This window comes from Glycine max, chromosome 14 (assembly GCF_000004515.6).
Source record: "Glycine max cultivar Williams 82 chromosome 14, Glycine_max_v4.0, whole genome shotgun sequence".
Classification (NCBI taxonomy): domain Eukaryota; kingdom Viridiplantae; phylum Streptophyta; class Magnoliopsida; order Fabales; family Fabaceae; genus Glycine; species Glycine max.
The window spans coordinates 30,740,335-30,766,815 of record NC_038250.2 but is presented as its reverse complement, the minus strand read 5'-3'; the positions used below and the strand labels follow the sequence as shown (position 1 = coordinate 30,766,815).

The following is a 26,481-nucleotide window of genomic DNA, read 5'->3' as shown; positions in this document are numbered from 1 at the left end:
ATATGGTATTCCAGACAATAGACAATGCTGCCCATGACAAAGCAAGCATCCTCAAAGTCAAAAGCATTAGAAGCTATAGATAAAGCCTTGGGACAACTGGCAAGGCTTTCTATGGGTAACAGAATCAACAGGAAAATTTCAGTTTTTCCTTTGTGTTAGAGGAGATCACTCTACTCCAGTAGAATATGGAGATCATAGCTTTGAATCGGTCTCATTCACAATTTGCCGGTTAAGAGACTTTGTTGGTGCAATTGGGGAATCCACTATTTCCAAATCTTTTCTTGACCCATTTCCTATTGTTTGCTTTGTATTTTATGGGTTTTAAAACAATGTTTTGTTAATTTAGTTCTTGAACAATTGTTTAGTTATTAATATTCAGCTTTTTAGTTTTGTTAGAATTACTCAGGCCATGGTCGCTGCTCCTCAACCCCTAGTAAGTTAACATTACTTACATTAACACCCTCAATGAAATTTATCAACTTTTCATAAATTGATGGAAATCTAATTTTAATATTAATTTTACTTTTCTTTTATCTACAGAAACTTCCACCATTTACAGAAATACCTCTTAATGCTTGTGGCCATCACATGACAGTATTAAGATGATTTGACCCTCCATTGCAATTGCCTCTTGAAACTCTCAACCCTGGCATTGCTCCTAAAATCATTACTCAACCATGGTATGATTTCCTTGCAGAAAGTGACTTTGATCATGGAGATGAAGTCTCCTTTTATTATAGACATTTTGACAAAGTATGAGAAATTGTAATTAGAAGACAAAAGGATTGGGATGATAGTGACACTGATTAAACTACTTTTTGTAGTTTACAATTTTTGAGAAATATTTTTTTAATGATGTAGTTTCAACAATTAGTTAATTATAAATTCACAATTCACTTTATTCATAATTCACTTCTGAATTTAATTTTAACTCTATATTGCAATAAAAAAAAAATCTTGCAAAGTAACTTAACAAACAATTCGTGCATGTGCACGGGTTGCATACTATTTTATCATCTGCATGTGCATGAATTGCATACTATTATCATATTTATAGGAATATATAAAGGGGATATAGTTTTCTCTAATTTTTTTTGTCTCCACATTTTTTAGACTATTTTATCTTTATTCTTAATAATATTAAAGTAGTAATAATAATTAATCTTCTTTAATTATGCAGATTAAAAATGACCCACTAACCAAAATTAGGTAACAACTCATTAATCACTTTTCACTTTCATTGGACAATTTAACCTTTAAACCATTTTTAAATTCTTAAATTTTCTTTTAACTTACATTAATTTTCCACTACTTTTATATTATTTTTTATTCTTATTTTTTTATTAACTGTATTTAAACTTGTATTTTTTATTATTTAAAAAATTTAGAGAGACACTTGCCTGTCTTCCCCTATTATTTAGAATAAATGTTGTTAATAGTAGTAACAATTACTAACTCAAAAAAATACAATAATTATAATATAATTATTGAAATAATATAATATTATCCAATAATAGTAGTGTCGGTAACAAAGATATTATTTGAATCCTGTCCTCAATATTTCGTCCGTTTCAAATGTTTAAAATTTATTTTTGTTTTCTGTCAAAAAACTATATATTTATTTTCGCAGATTTCTAGATTCCTCAAAGAGAGAGGTGCAATTCCCGGTCAATTCTTAATTGAAATTTCTTCTGGATCGCTGTGAGCGCATGCTTAACGAGTCAAATGTATTAATTACATAATAAAATTAACTAAAGTATGTAATTATATATAAAATTTCAAAAAATCACTATCATTCTTCTTTTCACATCAATCACAAGCCTTATTTATGAAATTAAATTTATAGCATGGTATAATTATTTCAAAACCTTGGCAAATAACTTTGACCAACGACTCCTTCACCTTTGATCCGTTCAAAATACTATAAATTATATTAATAAAAAAATAGTAAACAATTTGATCAGACAAATATTTTACTGCAACAACAATGATTAAGTTAATCGTTGACGGATTAATCAGCCGCGCGTAACAAAAATTTAATTTTTCTTTCTTACATTAATCGAAGGTCAATCCAAAATTCCTCTTACTATAAATGTGCTCGTAGTAGAACGCACAAACCCGTAACTTAATAAGAAAGATCAATCTTCTAAGTTAATGCGATTGATACATTGAGCATATATAACAAAAAGGGAATGAAGGCCATGCAGATGCAATCGATCACCATACTGTTGCTGACTGCGTTAGCAGTAGCAGCTGACCAAGCCCTGCCCGGCTGCCCGAACTCTTGCGGAAGCGTTTCACAAATTCCGTATCCATTTGGCATAGGCAAATCTTCCGTCACCGGTGAAAACTGTTTCTTGGAGGACCAATTGGAGCTCACTTGCAGAGATTCCACTTTATATCGCGGAAACGGCAACGTCCAAATTCTGAACATAACCCTCGACGGTAAAATGGACATGCTCGCCTTCGTCTCGAAGGTTTGCAGAAAAGAATCTCTTGGTGGAGTAGAAACAGAAGGTAACGAACCCAGTCTCACAACTCCGGCTTTCGCCATTTCCAGCGAGGACAACAAGTTCGTAAGCGTGGGGTGCGACACTAATGGCTATCTCAACAGTTATCGCAATGGTGCGAAATCTTCAGTGGGGTGTTTGACAAGATGTAACAGCGAAGCCAGTGTGCAAATCATGCAGAGAGATGGAAACTGTACGGGGATAGGGTGTTGTCAGGTGGGTATTTTTTTTTTTTTATCCACCAACGTCAATGGTTAAATTTTGTTAAAATATTATATCTAGGTGATTCAAACCATGATTCCTCTATTTTTCTTTAATACCAAACTAATCTTATAACTCCTATTGACAGGTGGATATACCTCCCGGAATGATGAATATTACCATACAAGCATTTAGCTTTAACAATTTCAATTCCTCTTCTGACTTCAACAACTGCAGCTATTCCTTTGTCATAAAAAATGACAACTATACTTTCTCAATGGATCATTTAAAGGGTCTTCCGTTCCAAAAGGCACCCTTTGTTGTAGATTGGACTGTTGGAAATCAGACATGTTTCAATTCCACGAGTAAAACCGACTATGCATGTAAGAGTAATAGCTATTGTGAGGACTCGGCTATTAGAAAAAGTTACCGATGCAAATGTAAAGAAGGTTATGAGGGAAACCCGTACCATCCGGATGGTTGCCAAGGTAGGTAATTAATTAATCATCCTGAACGTTTAATATAATCGTTAATTTATTTAGTATGATTGGTTGACTTGTTCCATTGACTTTAGAAATTTGATAAAAATATATGTCGTCATTCTTTCTTTTTTCCTTCTTTTGAAAAGCAAGACATTGATCATTTCAACTTTGTTATTTCACGAAACTAGCTTAATAATCTGGGTCTTCCGTGGGTATTAATTTTATACTTATAATCTATATTTTTTAATTATTATGAGTCTTTTAATACAATTATCAATTATTTTGTTGAACATTTTTAGCAAATATGTGTAATATATATATATATATATATATAGATAAAGAGAAAGACATTTCTTAAAGTACATCAACTTATTATAGTTTTAGTTAGAGTATATCAACAACTTATACCATCAATATACTTTAAGTTAATATCTAACTATAACGTGTTAACGTATCCAACTAAAAAAAAGTGTGTATATTTAGATTAACAAGTCCCACAGGTATTTTTTTAACATACACATTCAAACATAGTTATATTGTAAGACAACCTTAAGTAATCACTTTCTCAGGTACTCCAATTAATGGTGTGTGTCTTAATAGGATAAATTATTTATAATTAATAAATATGTTGTCACATGACATATGTCTAGCGGCAAACTTTCTTTTATAAATATACAATGATTGATAATTAATAATTGATTAGATTCTAATCATGATTCATTACTGTAATAAGTATTACATAATTAAACAATTATTCTAATTATCATAAAAATGCATTTTGATGAATTAAAAAATAAAATAAAATTTTGTGAAAATTTAAAAGAAAAAAAAAGAATGAACAAAATGTTGTCACGTGACATTTATTGAAATGATAATTTTTTTATGATTGATAATTGATTATTATTTTTGTTTGACCACTGTAGACATTTTAGAATGTACGAATGGTCGGAACAATTGCGCAAGAGATGAATATTGTCGTGAAACCCTTGGATCTTTCCAATGTTTCTGTCCTGAAGGACTTATCGGAAATGGAACAAAAGAAGATGGAGAATGTCGACAAAAGCAGCGAAATGACGTATTTACCAAAGTCGCCATTGGTAAGCAAATAGTAATTAGCTCGTGTAGCTTTTGATTTTATTCCCTTTTGGTCATACATAGTATATTTTCATTTATAGAAGTTAGTATATAATTATTAACTAAGTGCTCAATCACATAATTGCTTTAAACAGGTGGAGGTGTAGGATTAATTGCTCTATTTATGGGGATTTCTTGGGTATACTTGATAAAGCAGAAAAGGAAAGTCCTCAAATTAAAGGAGAAGTTCTTTCAGCAAAATGGGGGCATCATTCTAAGACAGCAACTCTCTACAAGGAAAGACTCGTCTCAATCAACTACAATTTTCACTGCAGAGCAACTTGAAAAAGCAACCAACTATTTTGATGAGAAATTAGTCATTGGTAAAGGAGGTTATGGTACAGTTTTTAAAGGATTTCTGTCGGATAACAGGGTCGTTGCTATCAAAAAGTCCAAAATAGTGGATCAGAGCCAAATAGAGCAATTTATTAATGAGGTCATTGTATTATCACAAATTAATCACAGGAATGTGGTCAAACTGTTGGGTTGTTGTCTAGAGACAGAAGTTCCTTTACTAGTTTATGAATTTGTTAACAATGGTACCCTTTTTGATTATTTACACAATGAACACAAGGTGGCTAATGTATCCTGGAAAACCCGCCTAAGGGTAGCAACAGAGGTAGCTGGAGCTCTATCATATCTACACTCAGCAGCCTCCATACCCATCATTCACAGAGATGTGAAGACTGCCAACATACTCTTAGATGATACTTACACTGCCAAAGTGTCTGATTTTGGTGCTTCAAGATTGGTTCCACTTGACCAAACTGAATTAGCCACAATCGTGCAAGGAACCTTTGGGTATTTAGACCCAGAGTACATGCAAACAAGCCAATTGACTGAAAAAAGTGACGTTTATAGCTTTGGCGTAGTGCTTGTAGAACTGTTAACAGGAGAAAAACCTTTCTCTTTTGACAGGTCTGAAGAGAAACGAAGTCTTACAGTTCATTTTCTTTCTTGCTTGAAAGGTGATCGCTTATTTGAAGTTCTTCAAATCGGAATTTTGGATGAAAAAAATAAACAAGAGATCATGGATGTTGCTATTCTTGCTGCAAAGTGCTTGAGACTTAGAGGAGAAGAAAGGCCTAGCATGAAAGAAGTAGCAATGGCGTTGGAAGGAGTAAGAAGAATGGAGAAACACCCATGGACCAATAAAAGCCAAAATTTCCAGGAGACTCAATACTTGCTTCATGAGGCATATAGCACTCGTGAACATGGTGATAGTAGTGACCTTCAAAGTACTGGATATGACAGCCTGAGAAATCTTGAATTAATAGACTTTGGTGATGGAAGATGATTAACGCATTTCCACTTCAGTTTATTTCAATGTAAAGCATATTCCTTCTTTCATTTCTTGTAGTTGGTGTTGATATAATTCGAACAAGGAATTCTGTTTATGATATTTCCAATAACATTTCTACATGTTGCTTCCAATTACTTGTGCCCATTTTGCTGACTTGTTTCAAACCCAACGCTGCTATATACTTTTACTTTACTTTCCTATATGCAGAGAAGAATAATCAAAGGTATTATACATTCATTGTTATGGAAACTGCCTACAAATGTACTAGCAGTTACATCAGTTTGTCAGTCTTGGTATTGTATGAGGCAATTCTATTTCTGAGTTGTTCATAAACATGATTGAGGAACAAATAAATGAGAAATTATAAAGAGTAAAAAAGCATAGGAAGCTTGTGTGAGAAGGAAACAGATATGAAAATACACTACAAGAATATTTAAGACTAAATTACATACATCACTCACTTGTGAGGTTTGCACTTATTACATCCAACATCCCTCTATTTTTTATCCCTACTAAAAATCCGTTAATTTTTCATCAATAATTACACCTGGCCCCCTACCATGTTAATGCCATTTAAATGTGTGACAGAAATGAATCATGTGCATTGCACATAATATTTAATGATTTTTCTCTCCTAGAATACCCTTTTTTCTTACTCCTTAAAATAAGGGAATGTTTAAAAACAAAATGGTTGTTGAGATAAAAAGATCAAGAATAAGAGAAAGGATATATGTTAAAGGTTATGCACTCCATGTCTCCATGCATTAGCAACACCATAGTAATCTCACTCAAGTAGTTTTGAACAATTTCAAATCTTTCCCTATATCTCTTGCTCACCATAGTATTAAGACTTGAGGAATTTTAATCTGAAGAATCAAGTTACAGGTTCATCAATTTCTCATGGAATTAAGGATAATTGGCATTTACAAGAACTTCAACTCAATTTAATCATTCTACTACTTAACCACATCAATAACAATATTCCAAACTAAGGATAATTGGTATTTACATGTTCCTTTTTATCAACTTCGATTAAATTAATTTTTTCAAAAATCAAATTTCTATCTTCTTTCTCCCTAACGAAAGAAAAAGTTCTCCATTTTCATTCCCTCCATTTATAGGGTTAGATTTTTTGTCTTGAGTTTTCTAGAACTTGAACTTCCAGAGCTGCTTCTCCCCTTCAACACCTTCTCACACGACCCTCTCTTAACCTCTTCTCTCTTTTTCTTGGGCATGGCCACGATCATAACTTGAATCTTCTCGCTTGGGACAATCTCAGAGGGATTCCAAATGCAGGGTCTTTGTTTGGGGAACACCAGAGTAGGTTGAGGTTACACATGAGGGGGACCGGGGAGCACTATCAAGGCTTGTGACATAGACGAATTGGCCAAATTGGAGCTTGTTGGTGTCAGAGGCAAAGACAGAGTGGAAGGAGTTTGAGAGCCTGAGGAATTAGCAAAAAAATTAGATGCCACCCAAACACTAATCAACAATGTTAAATTGGAGGGTAAATTTGGATTATCATAAAATCATATTTTTTTTCTTCTTTTTAAATAACTTAATGGAACTAAAAAATGTTTAGGACAAGGGGCCTAAAAGTAATGTTCCAAAATAGAGGAGTATCGACTTTAATAAGACCATACTAAAATACTTGAAACACACTAGAAGGGGAGAGGGGTGAATAGTGTGATGAATTAAACTTGGTCTTTTGAAAACTATAAAAGACTTTTCTTAAAGCAGATATCAATGGACCAAGGATTTCATCCAAAGGATTTGATTTGTGTTTGAAAAAATCAGTTTGCAAAACTTGGATATGATAGTGTGGAAGTGACTTAAAGAAAAGGACAAGTTATATATAGAACCATTAATGAAAACACAACGGTTTTATATTGGTTCGTCCCAACTCTTTAGGTACGTCCAGTTCTCCTTTAAACCTTTTAGGGTTCCCCTGATCAAATATTTGATTACAACCAAGTATTTTCTATGCCACTTCTGACTACAATGAGTATTCTCATGGTCACTCCTAGCATTACACTTAATCTTTCCATGCGATTAAGACCCAAGTATTCTTTATCACCAAGTCACTCCTGGCTTTCACAAATAGTAAATATTTGATAGAAAAAGTACTTTAATCACTCAATGAGTGTTTACACAATAAGCTTGAATACTATGAAACTCGTTAACTTAGCAACGCTAACATTCACTCAATTCACTCTAGTTTCCTTCATCCAGTGAATTGATTCATTGAGAGATCCTAGCTAGTCGTTCACTAACAATTTTCTCTAGCTTTGGGGTGTGGGTACACACCTCAAACTCTTTATTCATTGAGTCACAGTATTTCTTCCAATAAATATATTGAAGTTCCTTATAAATTTAGATTCTATTAGGATGCAAGGAGTTATATATTATGTTTATTCTTTTCATTTGAATATGATATATATATATATATATATATATATATATATATATATATATATTAAAAATGTTTTGAACACAAACTAAAATCTTCCTAAGACGTAACAAGTCATTGTCCTAAAGGACTTGTATGTGGGTCCCACCCTTCCAGATACAATTGGAACTTCTAATGTACAATGAAGGCAACTGAAGAGGAACTACGGATCAAAGTGTTCCAAATCAAATCAAACCATTTGTAAACCATCAAATTAATTTTAAAAAATTGAAAACTACTTCTATTGAAAACCACAAAAACAAAAATTCTAAAAAATCTCATAATTTTTTTGATTTGGTTCAATTTTTGGATCTTGTTATAAAAATTTGAATCAAATCAAATAAACTGCATATTATAATTATAGTGATTTTTATTGTGGTAATTAATCATAAGTATTAAATAATTTAGTACTTTTCCTTTACTTTAAAATCAAGATGCTGCACATTTTACAAGAAGAGTTGGTAATATTGTTAAAAAAAATATTAAATATCAAGTGATGAACAAATTATTACTATGTTACAAGAAGAGTTGGTAATATTATTTTATATTAATACTAAATAGAAGTGAAAATAATAATTTTCAACTAAAATATGTTAAATGTGACACCCTCTACCCCCACATATATACTAATAAGGAATAAAAAAAATTCAAATATTAATTAAAATTATTTTTAAAACATTTTTTTTACAAGCCTTTCAAAGGGGAAAAGACTCACATTTATTTTCTTCTACATCATATTTAAACTTGTCCAAATAAATAATAAAGTATTCTCGACTCAACAAGGTCGTCTAAGCTTCATAAAATTAATATAGAGCTTATATCCTAATGTCACATCCTATCAGAGCGTTGTGTTCTCGTGTCCTCTAGCATGAGGTTCTTCATAGTCATCCACCTATTCATCTGCTCCCCCAAACACAAGTTCAAGATCATCACAAGATCCAAACACAACAACACACAAGGAATGAGTTATCACATTCCTAGCTAATAGAGAAAACAAGACAATTAAATATACATATTATATAAATGAGATACCACTTGCTTAAACATAGCTCACGTAACTTCACCACTTCGTCATTCAGAATTCACTTTTCAATCATCAATCACATTACACAAGAATCCCACGCTCCGATCAAGATATAATAACACATCAATTAGCAAGCATATGCAACAATTATGCTAAGACTCAATCCTATATGCAATGTGGTACCATGTCAGTGAAAAACCACCCTGGGGCGCTTAGGAGTACATAACAAGACACACCACACAATGGGGTTGTCAAGTCACTCTCACTAAGTAAGATCATAGGGAGACCAGTCAGGGTCACGATGTTTTGCGAGAATGCTACAACCATATGGGATCAACATAGGCTTAAAGGAGCACTCAAACCCGGTGACCCCCAAGGCCTACACTCCGAAGAGTCCGTCAGGGCCTCTGCCTCCTGATTCAGGTCCAACCCCTAAAATAATTTTTGCATGCAGACACTGCTCATGAATTATACAATACCCACGACCTTACACTCGTGTTTTAAACACGTTCAACACAATTGCGCTATGATTTAACACTGGTTCCTAAATAGGAAACCTACATTTTCTCTTTAACACTGCGCATCAACGCTTTTCTCAAGATAACGCTGGTCGGGTTATTGTACAATTCATAGCTTACAACACAAGTAATTCCACATCAAGTGTTAACTACACACTTATCCACAACTAAAACTCATTCACAATTTCACATCTCATAGTGTCACAATCCACCATCACATGTTTACACGTATCTCACAAATTAACACATGTTCAACTTTACACTTATACTCAATCTCAATAACAATATTATAATCTCAAAGCAACATGTTATTCTACAATTCATCACATACTCACAATTTGAATCATCATTTCATATCCTCAATATAACAATTTATATAAAAGACTATCACAACATGAGGACTAAAACCCCTCAAATAATATTACACAATTATATCAAAATCATAGGTCGAAATATACAAATATCAAGAGCACAATTTATCAAGCAATTTTCATTAGGACATCAATATTTTATTTATAATCATAAAGGAAAAATTGCAATTTAACAAACATCCCAAAATAAAACCCCAATTCAATCCTCTAAGGATCCCTACACATGTTCTCACTAATCCCCAACTGTGAATAACTCATCCCTTACCTCTGAGCGGACTCACGTGTCTTCAGCCAGTGATAATAACATCTCTAGCGGTTCCCTAAGATTCCTTCAGTTATTCCTCCGACTGCTCCGATAGAGTTCCCAAACGTGAGAGAGACGAAGAAGAGATTGAAACCTCCACTTGTACTGTCTTCATGCGATTCCTTTTTCTCCCTTCACGAATATTATTTCAAAAATCCCAATGGTGGAAGTGTGAGGAATTGAATTTCTAACAACATATCCAAATTTCATGAAAATCCAACGGTTAACGAAACCGGGATCGTAGTTTTACCGAGACAGTTTTGGGTTTCTGCGGGAAATTAAAATGTTACAATGCGAAGGGTTTTCCTCTAAGCTCATATATGATTTTGAAATTCCCAACGGTGATAATGGTCGGAATTGGGTTTCGAGCGGGAAAAAGAAAGGGTTTTGAGAGGAGAAGGGGAAAAACGAAAATGAGGTAAAAAAGAGTCACCTGACTTAACATAACTATTTATACCTAGGGACTCAGCCTATTATTTGCTCTATATTTATTTATTTATTTATTTTATAAAAACAAACTCTATTTTATTTTCTATCAAACAAATAAATGAAATACTCTTTTTATTTTCTCTCAAATCATTATTTTATTTTAATTAATAATTATATCTCCTTATTTATTTATTTATAAAATCTCATCATTTTTCTAAAACTCTATTTATTTATAAATAACAATCATTTTTAATCTAGATTACAAAAATTGGGATGTTACAATTCCACCCCTCTTAAAAGAAGTTTCGTCCCCGAAACTTTGCCGAAAGATTGAGAAAAAGATATCACACATATAGTTTTCAATATCAAGTTGTGTGCTCTGTTGAAACACTTATCTGTGACTTCGATCTTAAGAGTTTTCTACACTTGACGACAAATTTGGTGATCCTCGTTCCCTCAATGATAATTTTTCATGAGTTAAGTTGTGTTGCAAGAGTAACATCTCAACGATAATAGAATGTGAATGACATACTATTTGGAGTATAATAATATCATAGGAGACGCTAATGACAATTTGAAATGAACAAACAAACACAAGGAGACGCTACTAATCACGTGGTCGACTCTTTTTCGAACATCGGACGGTTCAAGAAAAATAATGAGTTTCGACTCTTTTAACTACCCTCAAATCTATCCCTCTTCCCTGAGCACGATCTTCCTTACTTAGGTATACTTGACTCATAACTCTCACTTAGGTCCAAGAATTGTAACGATTCAACTCTAAGGTTGCCTACCTGATACTAATTGGGTGCTAATTAGATAAGCAATACAGATTACTCCCTACTTCTGTAAGTTTGTTCACCTTAAGGTAATCTTTACACATATATACTCATGTCACCCTATAACTTTGCACTTGAACTTGAGGTTTCGATTGTTGTTTACAATATCTAACTCTATAACTAGGACACTAGTCATATCATCGGTTTCCTATTCAAGCTCTAACTACTAAGCTAGTTCTAACGTTTAAAACTAAACTCACAACAAGATTCTTGAGAATTTTACCCATATCTTTTATCTCGGATTCAACTCCAAAGATCCTCACAATGTATCAAACTAATGGTAATGTCTCCCAAAATATTATGGTGAACATCATGGTTACCTATTCTAAATCACATATAGGATAAATCTTTTCATAAGTCTTAAGTTGTCAAGAAACATTGATCACTATTTGTCCTCCTACAAGCACTCCTCTAAACTTAAAAATTATTTCAAATATTTTACTACTCCAATAAGGACCTACGCGGCTAAGATAGCACTCAACAGTTTACAGTGGTCGACTTCTTTATGAACTTATGGCTTACTCCTTACAAGGATCTCACTCAAAAACTTAAACTTACTTGAGTCATCTCCAACAAGCATTAAAGGTTAATCCAATGAGTCCTAAAATAACCTTTTGGTTCGACTACTAGTTAAGATCATTTCATCTTAATCTTAAGTTTCCTCTCATCTCAAAACAACTTCTGCCCAAGAAGGATTTGTAGTTATCTTTCACCTAGACGTAACATACTCTAAGGGTCATCTTCATCTAACTAAAATGCATAACAAAACTCTTAGCTCAAAACATGATTCCCAAGGGTCTATAACAACCTTATAATACACATCATAATTCAACTTAACTGGAAACATACTAAACACTAATCATCAAAACCACAACAAGAGCTAACTCAGGGTGAGAGATCTTGTCACGCATTCCACGAACACACATGGACATCAATCATATTATGACATGACCAGGTACACATAGAGGTCACAATAGGTACTAAGGTATTTCTTAAAGCATCCACAAACTTTTTCCATATTAAGGTAAAAAGAACTAATATTTATCTCGCTGATCATACAACTATCATCAATAATCTTTTAGGTCACCTACCCTTCGCAAGAACACTTACTCTTGAATCCTTCTATGCTTAACAATTAATGTCTTACTAACTACCTTACACTCTTCTTAAGGTTCCCCATTAAATCTTTTAACTATACTTTATAACTTTTCCAACTACACTATGTTCTCAAACAACTCTATACTAGATATTTCTCACGAACTACGGTTACAAGTTTCTATGGGTACTACACTTATAAGATTCTCAATCTTGCACTTAGGTGGTAACTAAGCATATCCTCAAGGAACACAAATACATGACTTACTAAGTTTGACTTTCGTCTATGGATAACAAGGATAATGCATACTCAAGTGTTTCCTCTCAAAACATCTTAACGTGATTGTCAAAGGCGAAGTCTCTTTTTATTCGTAATAGAAGTAACAACAAGAAAGATTATCAAGCAGTTTAACTAGACATGATTGGAAGATGAGCAACTAATAACAAGATGAACACTCGATTGATTAGGAGACAATAATTTTAAATCAAGAAGGATCACTCATCCAGAATCAACAATAGATACTCCAAATGAATTCTAGAAACGAAAACATAATCACAGTGTATGCACATATGGAGACATCAACTATCACTTGATTGCGACAGAAACATCAATAATCCAATTGTTTGATGTAGGCTCACAACACAAAGAATGAATTATACTCAAGCATGGAAGCATAATCGAATTACTTGACTTAAGCACGCAACACAAAGGATAAGTTGCACTAGAATCAGAAGGTACGGTTAAAAGAGTATTCTTTATGAAATATTTTTTTTTTATATGAGTCATTGAACTATAGAGTATCACCATTGCTAAGAACAAGAATCTCAAACAACCATACTCTTTATGCAATTAAGGTAAAACACCCTACTACAAGTATACATAGAATTATAAGGTTCTTATAATAAGTATACAACGTACATATAAGAAGTAAGAATTAAATAGTTAATAAGTATGTATTAAGGAATCATAAACTTCAACTACTACATTCAAGACTACGCACAAAATAAAGGGAGTTAAGTAGTCATGCGTTTACACATCAAGAAAGACACACTCATCCAAGATATATATATTATCCAAAAGGTTCTTGCAACACTAATCCACGCATCACAGGAGAAATAAGCTAACTAACAACATACACACAGGATGATAAAGGTTCATTAACACATTATCAATCAATATCAAGGCTACTTGCAACACCCAATGGCTTGCCATAATGTCTAACCGCACTTTGCAAATTATAGAGATGGTCAGTCTCATAACTCATGACTCAACAGTGGATTTATGGTATAGCAACATTAAGGTTGCAAGATACATACAAGCATTATTATTAAGTCTCATTTAATCATGTAGGAGAAAATACAAATAATAATTCAAACATGTTCAACAAAACTAGTCATAAGTAACCACACAGAGTGCACACCAGAATATGGTAAGCACATAACACACTGGCCGAAAGGTTCGACCTGCTCTGATACCACTAAATGTGACACCCTCTACCCCTCACATATATACTAATAAGGAATAAAAAAATTCAAATATTAATTAAAAGTATTTTTAAAACATTTTTTTTACAAGCCTTTCAAAGGGGAAAAAGGCTCACATTCATTTTCTTTTACATCATATTCAAACTTGTCCAAATAAATAATAAAGTATTCTCGACTCAACAAGGTCGTCTAAGCTTCATACAATTAATATAGAACTTATATCCTAATGTCACATCCTATCAGAGCGTTGTGTTCCCATGTCCTCTAGCATGAGGTTCTTCATAGTCATCCACCTATTCATCTGCTCCCCCGAACACAAGTTCAAGATCATCACAGGATCTAAACACAACAACACACAAGGAATGAGTTATCACATTCCTAGCTAATAGAGAAAACAAGACAATTAAATATACATATTATATAAATGAGATACCACTTGCTTAAACATAGCTCATGTAACTTCACCACTTCGTCATTCAAAATTCACTTTTCAATCATCAATCACATTACACAAGAATCCCACGCTCCGATCAAGATATAATAACACATCAATTAGCAAGCATATGCAACAGTTATGCTAAGACTCAATCATATATGCAATGTGGTACCATGTTAGTGAAAAACCACCCTGGGGCGCTTAGGAGTACATAACAAGACACACCACACAATGGGGTTGTCAAGTCACTCTCACTAAGTAAGATCATAGGGAGACCAGTCAGGGTCACGATGTTTTGCGAGAATGCTCCAACCATATGGGATCAACATAGGCTTAAAGGAGCACTCAAACCCGGTGACCCCCAAGGCCTACACTCCGAAGAGTCCGTCAGGGCCTCTGCCTCCTGATTCAGGTCCAACCCCTAAAATAATTTTTGCATGCAGGCACTGCTCATGAATTATACAATACCCACGACCTTACACTCGTGTTTTAAACACGTTCAACACAATTGCGCTACGATTTAACACTGGTTCCTAAATAGGAAACCTACATTTTCTCTTTAACACTGCGCATCAATGCTTTTCTCAAGATAACGCTGGTCGGGTTATTGTATAATTCATAGCTTACAACACAAGTAATTCCACATCAAGTGTTAACTACACACTTATCCACAACTAAAACTCATTCACAATTTCACATCTCATAGTGTCACAATCCACCATCACTTGTTTACACGTATCTCACAAATTAACACATGTTCAACTTTACACTTATACTCAATCTCAATAACAATATTATAATCTCAAAGCAACATGTTATTCTACAATTCATCACATACTCACAATTTGAATCATCATTTCATATCCTCAATATAACAATTTATATAAAAGACTATCACAACATGAGGACTAAAACCCCTCAAATAATATTAAACAATTATATCAAAATCATAGGTCGAAATATACAAATATCAAGAGCACAATTTATCAAGCAATTTTCATTAGGACATCAATATTTTATTTATAATCATAAGGGAAAAATTGCAATTTAACAAACATCCCAAAATAAAACCCCAATTTAATCCTCTAAGGATCCCTACACATGTTCTCACTAATCCCCAACTGTAAATAACTCATCCCTTACCTCTGAGCGGACTCACGTGTCTTCAGCCTGCGATAGTAACATCTCTAGCGGTTCCCTGAGATTCCTTCAGTTATTCCTCCGATTGCTCCGATAGAGTTCCCAAACGTCAGAGAGACGGAAAAGAGATTGAAACCTCCACTTCATGAATATTATTTCAAAATTCCCAACGGTGGAAGTGTGCGCAATTGAATTTCAAACAACATATCCAAATTTCATGAAAATCCAACGGTTAACGAAACCAGGATTGTAGTTTTACCGAGATAGTTTTGGGTTTGTGCAGGAAATTAAAATGCTACAATGCGAAGGGTTTTCTTTTAAGCTCAGATATGATTTTGAAATTCCCAACGGTGAGAATGTTCGGAATTGGGTTGCGAACGTGATACTCAAATTTCACGACGATCCCTGCTCGACGGGTGTGTCTTGCAGTCAAGCTCCCTTCTGCCTTTGCACTTGAGGGCCAATCTCCGTCTGGCCCGAGGAAACCTTTGCACGCCTCCGTTACCTTTTGGGAGGCCTACGCCCCATAGAAACTGTCTACGGTGAAAGTGTCCGAGATCGTCGTTTTTCTGAGACAGGTTCGGTGGGCTGCGGGAAAAAGAAAGGGTTTTGAGAGGAGAACGAAGATGAGGCCAAAAAGAGTCACCTGACTTAACATAACTATTTATACCTACGGACTCAGCCTATTATTTGTTCTATATTTATTTATTTATTTATTTTATAAAAACAAACTCTATTTTATTTTTTATCTAACAAATAAATGAAATACCCTTTTTATTTTCTCTCAAATCATTATTTTATTTTAATTAATAATTATATCTCCTTATTTTTTTATTTATAAAATCTCATCATTTTTCTAAAACTCTATTTATTTATAAATAACAATTATTTTTAATCTAAATTACAAAAATTGGAATGTTACATTAAACAAAATTTAATAAAAAATAAATTTATTTTTTAAAATAATATAGCATAATATTTATGTAAGTTTAGTTTATAGAATTTAAATTATAATAATAGATTAAAAATAAAAAAATTGCCAAACATCGAACTGAATTAAACTATAAAAAAATAATTTGATTCGGTTTAAATTTGATATTAAATTTAAATTAAATCAAATGATATCTTTATTTTATGTTTGATAAAACTCAAACCAAAACATTCTCAAAACACCCGTACTACGAAACCAGGAGAGCAGAGACAGAAAGAGAGAGAAGAGAAGGCAAGGCTCGTCGAGTGTATTGTGTGAAACTCAGTCAAAAAACGACAGCCATTCTCCAAAATGTTAAGAATTAAAAAATTAATTAAATGGGCTGTCAAAAACAAAAAGTTAATTAAATCGTTAATACTTAATAGTAATGAAATGATGTTAAGAGATTTGAATGCTGGAAACAGATATCTCTTGATTTTTTCAGGACCATTAAAGCTTAACAAAAGTCACATTAAAATAAAGGTTTCTCATAGTTTTGATTCAAATTTTAAAAATTCAAAATAATCTCAAAAAGAATTTTATTAAATAACAATGTATTAATCCTATGTGGCCCATTGTCGTATGCATAAGGGGAGGAGGGGACAAATCCATAGATTTGCATGCAACAGATCCACAAGACCTAATCTCATGCGCAATCTCATTTGCACAAAGCGTTAGGCACACGTTGATTGTTTTATAAACAAGGAAAGCAAAATATGTCTAGACAACGTGAGATTCTTGTCTTTTAGTATACCATTAAAATACAATAGTGTATTATTTTTTTATTATTAATTTTGTTTTTATTCTTTCGGGACCTAGTATTTCTATTTATTTTTCAGTTTCTTTTTTATCATGTTCTTAATAGATTATAAAACAAATGAAATCAATATTAAGCATGTTGTGTGCATTTGCCTACAGTTTACAGAGAAAGAATTCAGCAATAGCATAAACACCACCATATAGTGTACCAAAGATTTTAATGTGTTTTAATTTTTAAAGGATGAATTGATAAAAATAAAGAAACAATATAATGTTATAAAAGTTTAAATTTATTATCTTATATAAACTAGCAACAATCCTCAAAAATGGAAAATTCACAACAGAAACATGTCATTTTTTTATATAAAAAAATGTTCAACAAAATATGAAGATAAGAAACTTCCCAAGCCTTTCTCATTTCAGTCTTAAATCATGCTTGTATTTTTATTTTAGTTTGTTTTTCTTAGTGTTTCAAATCAGTGTCTGTAAAATAATTCCTTTTTAAAATGATTGTTTTCTTTGATTACATACTGGTTGTTTTTAATTAATGGTTAGTGACATCAAATGATTTGTTCATAGTTTAACAACCAGAAATATTACTATAACAACGAACAAAGACAAGTGCTAGTGCTCCTTTTCCGAAGGACTTCTTCTCACTGTAGCCTCTCCAATGAAACTATAGGTGTCTTTGCTTTTCCCTTAGTTGAGGAGTCCATGTCTTCAAGCATGCTAGTCTCTCCTTCAGAGCTGCTTTCACTGGAAGATGTATCGCTCAATGTGTGGGACATTGTCATATTCTTTTGCTTTGCATACTGAAATGAGTAGTTTGTTTTTCCCATTTGCACAGGAAGCACAGGTTTTGGTCTTGAGTGAGCCGTGTCCCTTCCCAAACTATAGTTGGTTGAGCGGAAGAGAGCTCTGAAAGATCCAAATGGTAAACAAGAAGTGAATTATTGTACATCCTTCTTAGGTGAAATAATACCATTATTTTTAAAACTAGACCGACCGTTGAACCAGTAAAAATACTTTTTATGGTTTATTAGTTTAACTGCGGTTAAACTGTGGACAAATCAGTGATAAATGAATTTGTATTTTTTAATATTGTATAATATTTTAAGTGATAAAATAATATAAAATTACAATAAATCAAGATATAAAAAATTATGTTTTATAAGATAAAAAATCAATGCTAATTGGAAAAATAATGTATACTTATTTGTAATCTTTAAACGTGTGTTTATTTATTTTTAAAATATTTTAGATTAAATTAAACTATAAAAAAAATGCATATATGAAAAAATTTGAAAAATATTGGTTCAAACTGGTTTGTTTGTTGCACCAGTTTTTATGATTTGACCAGTTCCTACCCGTACTGAGAAGAGTCAATTTTTTGGAGTTATTAGACTAGTCAAAATGGGCCGGTCTGATTTTAAAAATAATGAGTAGTTCATAAGAAGAAAGAATGCGGGAAAGAAGAAAAGTACAAACTACACTATTTTGAACTAACTCTATTGTCAAGGAAGCTTCCAAGGCCTTGATCTTTAAGCTTCTCTTTTGCCCAGAATGTACAGCAGAATCTTACAAGTCCAATTAGTATCAACAAGAGAGCAGACTCAAAGAGCAGAAACAAGACTATTGCCCTTTCGTTACCTGCAAAAAACTTACAACTATATACACTCAATTGTTAAAATGTGGCTACATTTTCATAATGTACGAAGTTGTACATTACCTGTGTAGACACTGACAAGCTTGGTTCTTTCCTGAGAGCAGCTTGATGCAAGCTTCTGACCTATGAAGTGATGAGGAATAATTGTTAATCGTTTGACATAAAGATTTAAAGTTGTACTATGATATACACTAAACTAAAACCAAGATACTGTAGTCTTGCATGTATAAAGACAACCTAACTTGTTTGTTACATATTCAAAAAAAAAAAAACTGATTCTGATGTCAAACAATTTAGATAATAATTTTTAAAAATTTTAAGAAAAGGAAGAAACTAGTTTATAACTATTTTTTTTTTATCAATAAATGTTAATTATTAGTTTGTTAATTTTTGTTAGGAGGGAGGATCGAATCCACGACCTTGCCCCCCTTCTACTCTTTCTTAACCACCCATTCAACCTTATATCTCTTAATTTATCACTAAATTTAAAGCTGATTAATTTAGTGATTATTTTAAAGATTTTGAATAATTGCCTGACATCTTTGTCAATTTAATATAATTAAAAAAATTCCTGAAACTGTAATCTGTCACTCAGTTTAGGCCAAAGTTACATGCAATGCATGACTTAGTCGAGAATATTAACATATGTTTAGGGATCAAAATGAGAGTAAGTAGTTAAATTTAAAGATTTAGATAGCATGAATGACAGTTTCAGGGGCTAAATTAGTCATTGACTTGTTAAAAATTTGGTTTTTTTTATCTAAAGGCAGGTGAAGAAAAGATTTGTACCTATAGTACGACATTGCAGCGGAGTGCCAATCTCTGCTTTGAATATCAGACCAACTCATTAGTTCATTCAAATAAACTACTTCATATCAAACATATAGTTCCCAAAAGTAAATATTCCAGGGTATTTTTAGCTATCCAACTTGCACTTCCTTAAATGAATGATCAACATTCTTCGAAAGGCCACTGCTAAGTGTCCAACTTCTCATCTTTTGATTTAATAGGAGCAACCCTTATTCAATATTATTAAAATAAAATAAAAACAAAAAAAAGATTAGTTAAGAGAGTGCACTCTTACTTGAAGCAGCAAGGAAAGCAAGAAGAATCTCCTCATTCATGACAAATTGACTTAGATCACTCTTAGAAAATAAAGTAGAAACATGACCTGATTGAATCATGCGCACAGAAAAATAGTTAGTGTGCTGCTATGGAAACTTCATTACAAATGCAAAGTGTTACGAGGAAATGACTGGGAAATATGTACCAGGATAGCTTTCAGACCAATATATTGATCCAGTTGCAGGAACCAACATAGTGAACAATGCAGCTTTTGGTTGAATTGCTGAAACTACAGTGTATTCACCAATTGTGTGGCTAATTTTTCCTTCCATCTCTATTTGTGAACTGTAGATTGCAAATCCAGAGCAATCAAGAAAAGGACCAACTTGAATTATAGAGTTTTCTGCATTCATTCTTGAGAATTTCTTAAGAACCCCAGTTGGAGAAAACGAGTATAAGAACCCATCCAACGAACCAATAGATATCCATCCTGTTACATTAAGTGTGCTCTAGTAAAGTAAGTTCATATTCCACTTTGAGATTAATGAAGAAGTTTATATATGACACACTTTAAAATACTGGGGGCAAGTATGATGCAAATGAATGCTGCATTATTAGGCATGATTGTCTAGATGCACCAGAAAGTACTTGGAAGAAAAGTTAGAGAAGATTGTGTTATCATAGAATCATATAAAATTCTAATTTAGATATAATTTATTCACGTAAAGGAGATATAGGTAGATTCTTCATACAGTTCCATGGCACAATGGTTTGCAAAAGGGATTCATATAAAGAGAGTGAGAACATGGAAACCAATCAGAAAGTGTATCATAAGAAATGTTATTGCTGGACACAACAACAAAGCCTTATCTCACTTGGTGAGATAGGCTACATTGATCACACCATGTCATTCGGCAAGATTAGATAAATTTTAACATTTCTTTACTAAATAAGTTTAATTTCTATGCACTGTTAGTGTACAAAATTTTACACAATCAACCAATCAGAAGTAATGGTAAATATGACTTTTATGGTAGTTAGTTAAAAATCAATAAACATATCACACATGGCAATTTGTGATTGAATAATAATGTAAAAATCATGTATGTTGTTAGTACATAGACTGTTTTCTCTTGCAGAATTTCCACATATATTTATTAAGACATTGGTCATGCATGTACTAATTGAGAGACCCCATATAATTGGTAATGCATAATGAAATAATATTTTTTTAGAGTAAGCCTTAAAACTAATCGAACAGCAAACAACTTACCATTAGAGTCCACTACAGGTGCAGAGTCAACTTTGCTTAATGGCCCAATACTTCTCTGCCACAACACATTACCTGAAAAGACATCTAGAGCCAGAACAAGAGCCTTGGCTGGAACTGTTACATACAGATGACCATTGTTTCCTAGAGTGATGGTGAAATTTTTGTCTAATGAACTAAAATCTTGAATCCATCTAAAGTAACGGCTACGAACTGACAAACAATAGAGTTCACCCTCTGTGTTTGAGATCTGCAAATGCAAAAACCAAAATATCTTTAAGTTGTTTTGATTTTCTACTTTCAGTTTGGTTATTCAGATTCTTCCTTGCATTATCCTATCTTCTTCTCTCACTCCTACTATCTAAAACAAAAACACTATCATACACACCCTAAAATACTCCAAAAACTAGTTACCATTTCATGCATAGTTGTTGTCAAGTACATTTTTTAATTACTATTAGTGAATTATAACTTACATCTTTTTCCATATTGGCCGAGCCTACATCTGATCCATCACATATAATTTTTTTAAGGCCACCAAAATCATAATTGTTGCAAAAACCATTATTCAATATGCACTTCACTGCTAATCCAAAGTGCATAATAGATATTCATATTACAATAAACAAGGATGAGTGAACCTTACATATATACTACCCTCACAATGATCAAGCAAAGGAACTGAAGCAAAGTAACAATTTGTAAGATTTTTCCTGCATCCTTGACGGTAGCCGAATTGGTAAAGCACAGGTTCCACACTCCAAAGCAAATGTCCACGTGACTGATATGCAAAGAGTCCTCTGTTCTTGACATTGATATAAATAGTTGAGCCTAATGTGCTCACTGAGAGCCCAATAATTTCAGCCTCTGCCACATGACCTGGTCCCGGACCGAAGAAAACTTCTGCTTCAGGCTCAGAAGTTCCAATGTTTCCATAACTAATCACCAATATTCTGTTATCAGCTACCAAGTATATCTGCAATTGCATTACAAAAATTAGTAACCTCCACCACCCTGCCACAAACAAAAACCTTCCCCCTTTCCCATCAAAGTGTGAAGGCTTACATGGATCGAATGACACCCTTATATCATCTCTTCTGTTTACTATAAATTGAAATAATGGCCTTGCCTAGACAAGTATCACTTTCTCATCATTGTTATTTGAGTAAATAGTGTATGCAATAACAACATAAAGGATTTTTAGACAGACATCTAATCACAATTATGATGTATGATTAATTTGTTGACTTTCACAATAACTACTTGAAATTCATACCTAATGTATTCTATGATTTCTGATTGGTTGACATTGTGAAACCTTTTACATTGACAATGTATATAAAAAAAAAATTCCCATTTGTTTGCACTTTTTTTGTTGATGTCCCTTACTTTTTAGTAGTTATTATTGTTGTTGTTACATGCATAAAGATTAATGTGACTCGTGAGTGCAAGGGTGATGGGTCAACTATGACGAAAAGAACATGTTTTTGTAGAAGATATTCAGATCAAGGAATATCCCACTAGTGCAGAAAACAAGATAATTCTCAATTTCCCAATAAAAATTTATACATGAAAAGAATTATAATTTGAATTCAACTTAAGTAACATGAAAGTTTGTAGTGTGACAAACAAAACTAAATATAAATCACCTTGCCATGACCTCCATGAACTGGGGCAGTACCAAGGTTGCATTTGTAGTCTAAATGCATGATCCATGCAATGGTACCATTGCTTTCAAATGCAAAAAAGTTGTCATGAGAACAAACGTAGATTCTTCCATCATCTCTAAGAAGAGGTTTTGAAAGCAAATGATATGCAGAGACAAAAGAAGAGAAAGTAGCAACCAACACCACCAATACAAGGAAAACAAGTAATTGGGTCATTGCACATTACAGAAACACCATGTTGTTGTCGCAGTTAAGGTTTCAAGACAGTTATTATAATGGATAATAATGGGTAAAAACTGTCTTAGGCTGTGAAACAAAACTGTCCACAACCAACAATGCGTACTTGATAAAAGAAAAATAAAAAACTGACGCCTCTCACATTGAAATAAAAACTGATGCGTGATTTTGTGTAACTGTTATTTCAGTTTCACTCACTGTGCACTATATTTCCTTACTTCTTCTAAATTTTATTCCTCCATTTTATTTGCACCCTTATCGATCCTTAACATAATTTGCAGACTTAACATGCTTTGTATGTCAGCATTTCGCAATTCAGATTTAACGGTTAACACAACTCGGTATTATCACAATACAATTAATTTTTCACACATTGAAGAAAGAAGCTGAGCAGAGAGAGACCGTTCGGGAAAATTCAACCTATAATAAGAATAAGAGAGAATTACAGATTCTGAGAGGAGAAGAGGGAGGTTACCGGTGGCCAGAGTGGAAAGTGCCGTTGAAGGAAGGAGAGAAGCGTCGAATCGAGAGTAAGGAATTTGTGTTCTGCTGTGTGGGGGTTTGGGTAAGTGAAATCAAAAGTAAGTTTGGAGATGCCACGTCACCTGCAAGCGTTCATCTCTATTTGCCTTTCGCTCTTCGCTTTCGGTCCGAGGAGTTAATCGCGGCGGCGGCGGCGGCGGCGGTGCAGCAGGCGAGGAATTTTGCGGCGTAATTTGTTGATATGGGTGGGTGATCCGTCATGCAAGTACCCAATCCATCATCTGAAAAAAATTTGTTTATTTTTTTATAATGGTTAACACGTAATTTTTGTTTACCATGAATACAGTTTCATGTTCTTATGCCTCGGATGTGAGATTTTTTTACATGATACAATCTCTTTTTAATTATTTGTGTTTATCTTTTAATTTTTTTCTCTGATATGTTATGTGCATTTAACTTTAAGCAATTCATTGACAATCAAAATTTGAAAGAATTTATCATATTTTGTGATAAGTTTGATTTTAAAAAATTCATTTATTTTTTATATTATTTTTCTCTTAAGCTTACCTTTTTTAACTTATTTTTATGTTCGTTTTATATTATTCTCTCAATCTTATTTTTCTCATTAATCCACTCTAAAACTCTCCAATAATCATCTTTTTAATTATATTCTTTATTAATTTCTTTTTTACATTAATGTATGAAAATTCTCTTTTTTTAACAGATGATGTAAAGTCTGGGTAATTTAAATACTCAACAATGAGAACAACAACAAATAGAAACATAAAGGAAAAATATAAAAAATAAAAAACAAAGAATAACATGAAACAAACATAAAATGATTTATTTATAAGATGAGCAAGTATAGAAAAAGCAAAAACAACATAATTAACATGACAAATAAGATAGGTGTCTGGTCAACAAATTATCAATTTTATATTTTTGTTACTTTTAGGTGTTATTTCAGGGTGTATTATATGTATTAATGTTAATCATATGTAATTTTCTTTTTTAATAACATTCCATATTATTTTTTCTTTAATTCAAATAATGAATATATTTTTATACAATTATTTTAAATAATTAGTTGATTGATTTACTATTTAAATTTAAATAGTTCATTATAATTTTAGTGAATAATATTTTGTCGCATCTTCACATAGTTTGATCTTATAATTTCATTTATTCAAAGTTTAAAATAATCGTAAAATTGGAATGAAAATAATAAATGGAATGCAAAATTAAATGGAATAAAATAAAAGTGATTCACAATTTCAAAAGTTTGTTTATAAAGAAAAACACAAATGGCCACTCAAAAGATAAAAGGTCTCATGTAACATCACTCAATCCACTCCACTTTCCTTTGTTTGGTTCCTCTTCTAAAACATCAAAACTGATTTTATTAACCTATTACTTTTTTCTCTATACTAAGTTAATAACTTTCAATTTTTAACTCTCTTATATAGTCTTCTCTCTTCTTCTTTTTTTAATAAAAGGAACAAAAAGCCAAGGAAAAAGATTACACAGAGGTCATTAGAGCATTAGAATATCTCATGTGCATGGGAGAATATTTCATGCAAAATATCTCATGCGCATTGGAGATGGCATTGAACCTACCAAACATAATGATATGGTAAAAAATCCCCACCAATTTTCATGCATCGAATAACTTTGTGATTATCACAGAGTTATTATTTAGATGGAACGAAGTTGGATGAATGAAAGTCGTATCAGTCCAAAATATGAGGAAGGTGTCAAGCAGTTCTTGCAATTTGTCTTCGAAAGAAGTCAAACGGATGAGGACGCAAAATATTATTGTCCTTGCATCAATTGTTTGAACGGAAGATGACAAATATTGGAAGACATACGGGAACATTAATTGTGTGATAGGATTAAGAAGAATTACACGACGTGGATATGACATGGTGAATATGAAGACATGCAGAGTGGGTCCCAATCTGAACCGTTTGATGTAGAAATGGGAGACCGCTTGGAGGATATGATTTGTGACCTTGGACAAGAGTCTTTTCAGCAAGCACATGTCCTTATGTATGAAGGATTGCAAAGTGATTCAAAGAAGCCTTTGTATATGGGGTGCAAGAATTCGTTGACGTTGTTGTCAGCGGTGTTAAGTCTGGTTAATGTCAAGGCCAGATATGGGTGGAGTGACAAAAGTTTTAGTTCACTGCTTCAAGTAGTGCACGATCTACTTCCAGAGGAAAACACGTTGCCTAAAAGTTACTATCAGGCCAAGAAGATATTGTGTCCGATGGGTATGGAGTATAAGAAGATTCATGCTTGCCCTAATGATTGCATACTGTACAGGCATGAATTCAAAGAAATGTCCAAATGCCCTAGGTATGGGGCATCACAGTACAAAGTGAAGGATGACAAGAACTGTAGTTCTGATGAAAACTCAAAGAAGGGCCCTCCAGCGAAGGTGTTGTGGTATCTTCCCATCATTCCAAGGTTTAAGCGTCTTTTTGCTAATAGAGATGACGCAAAAGACCTTACCTGACATGCAAATAGGAGAAACTCTGATGGAATGGTCTGTCATCCGGCTGATTGCTCCCAGTGGAAGAAGATTGATCGTTTGCATCCAGATTTCGGCAAAGAGGCAAGAAATCTTAGGCTTGGACTAGCC

At 32.9% G+C, this 26,481-nt stretch overlaps 2 protein-coding genes across 2 annotated transcripts; one reads left to right on the top strand and one right to left on the bottom strand.

The window, feature by feature from the left end:
• Positions 1-2,120: 2,120 nt before the first annotated feature.
• LOC100819535 (putative wall-associated receptor kinase-like 16) lies at positions 2,121-6,008 on the top strand. Its single transcript, XM_003545624.4, has 4 exons — positions 2,121-2,726; positions 2,860-3,199; positions 4,117-4,290; positions 4,423-6,008. Exons 1-4 carry the CDS (start codon positions 2,193-2,195, stop codon positions 5,622-5,624), a joined length of 2,250 nt encoding a protein of 749 aa, XP_003545672.1. The 5' UTR covers positions 2,121-2,192; the 3' UTR covers positions 5,625-6,008.
• Positions 6,009-17,943: 11,935 nt separating this feature from the next.
• LOC100818993 (protein GAMETE EXPRESSED 3) lies at positions 17,944-23,969 on the bottom strand (the record flags this gene model as incomplete). The annotated part of the gene is made up of 10 exons (XM_041009045.1): positions 17,944-18,367; positions 18,957-19,099; positions 19,179-19,238; positions 19,905-19,937; positions 20,200-20,286; positions 20,386-20,670; positions 21,454-21,700; positions 22,097-22,426; positions 23,100-23,181; positions 23,830-23,969. Coding segments are annotated over 10 exons (1,434 nt in total), but the record flags the coding sequence as incomplete, so codon positions are not given.
• Between the last annotated feature and the right edge of the window lie 2,512 nt (positions 23,970-26,481).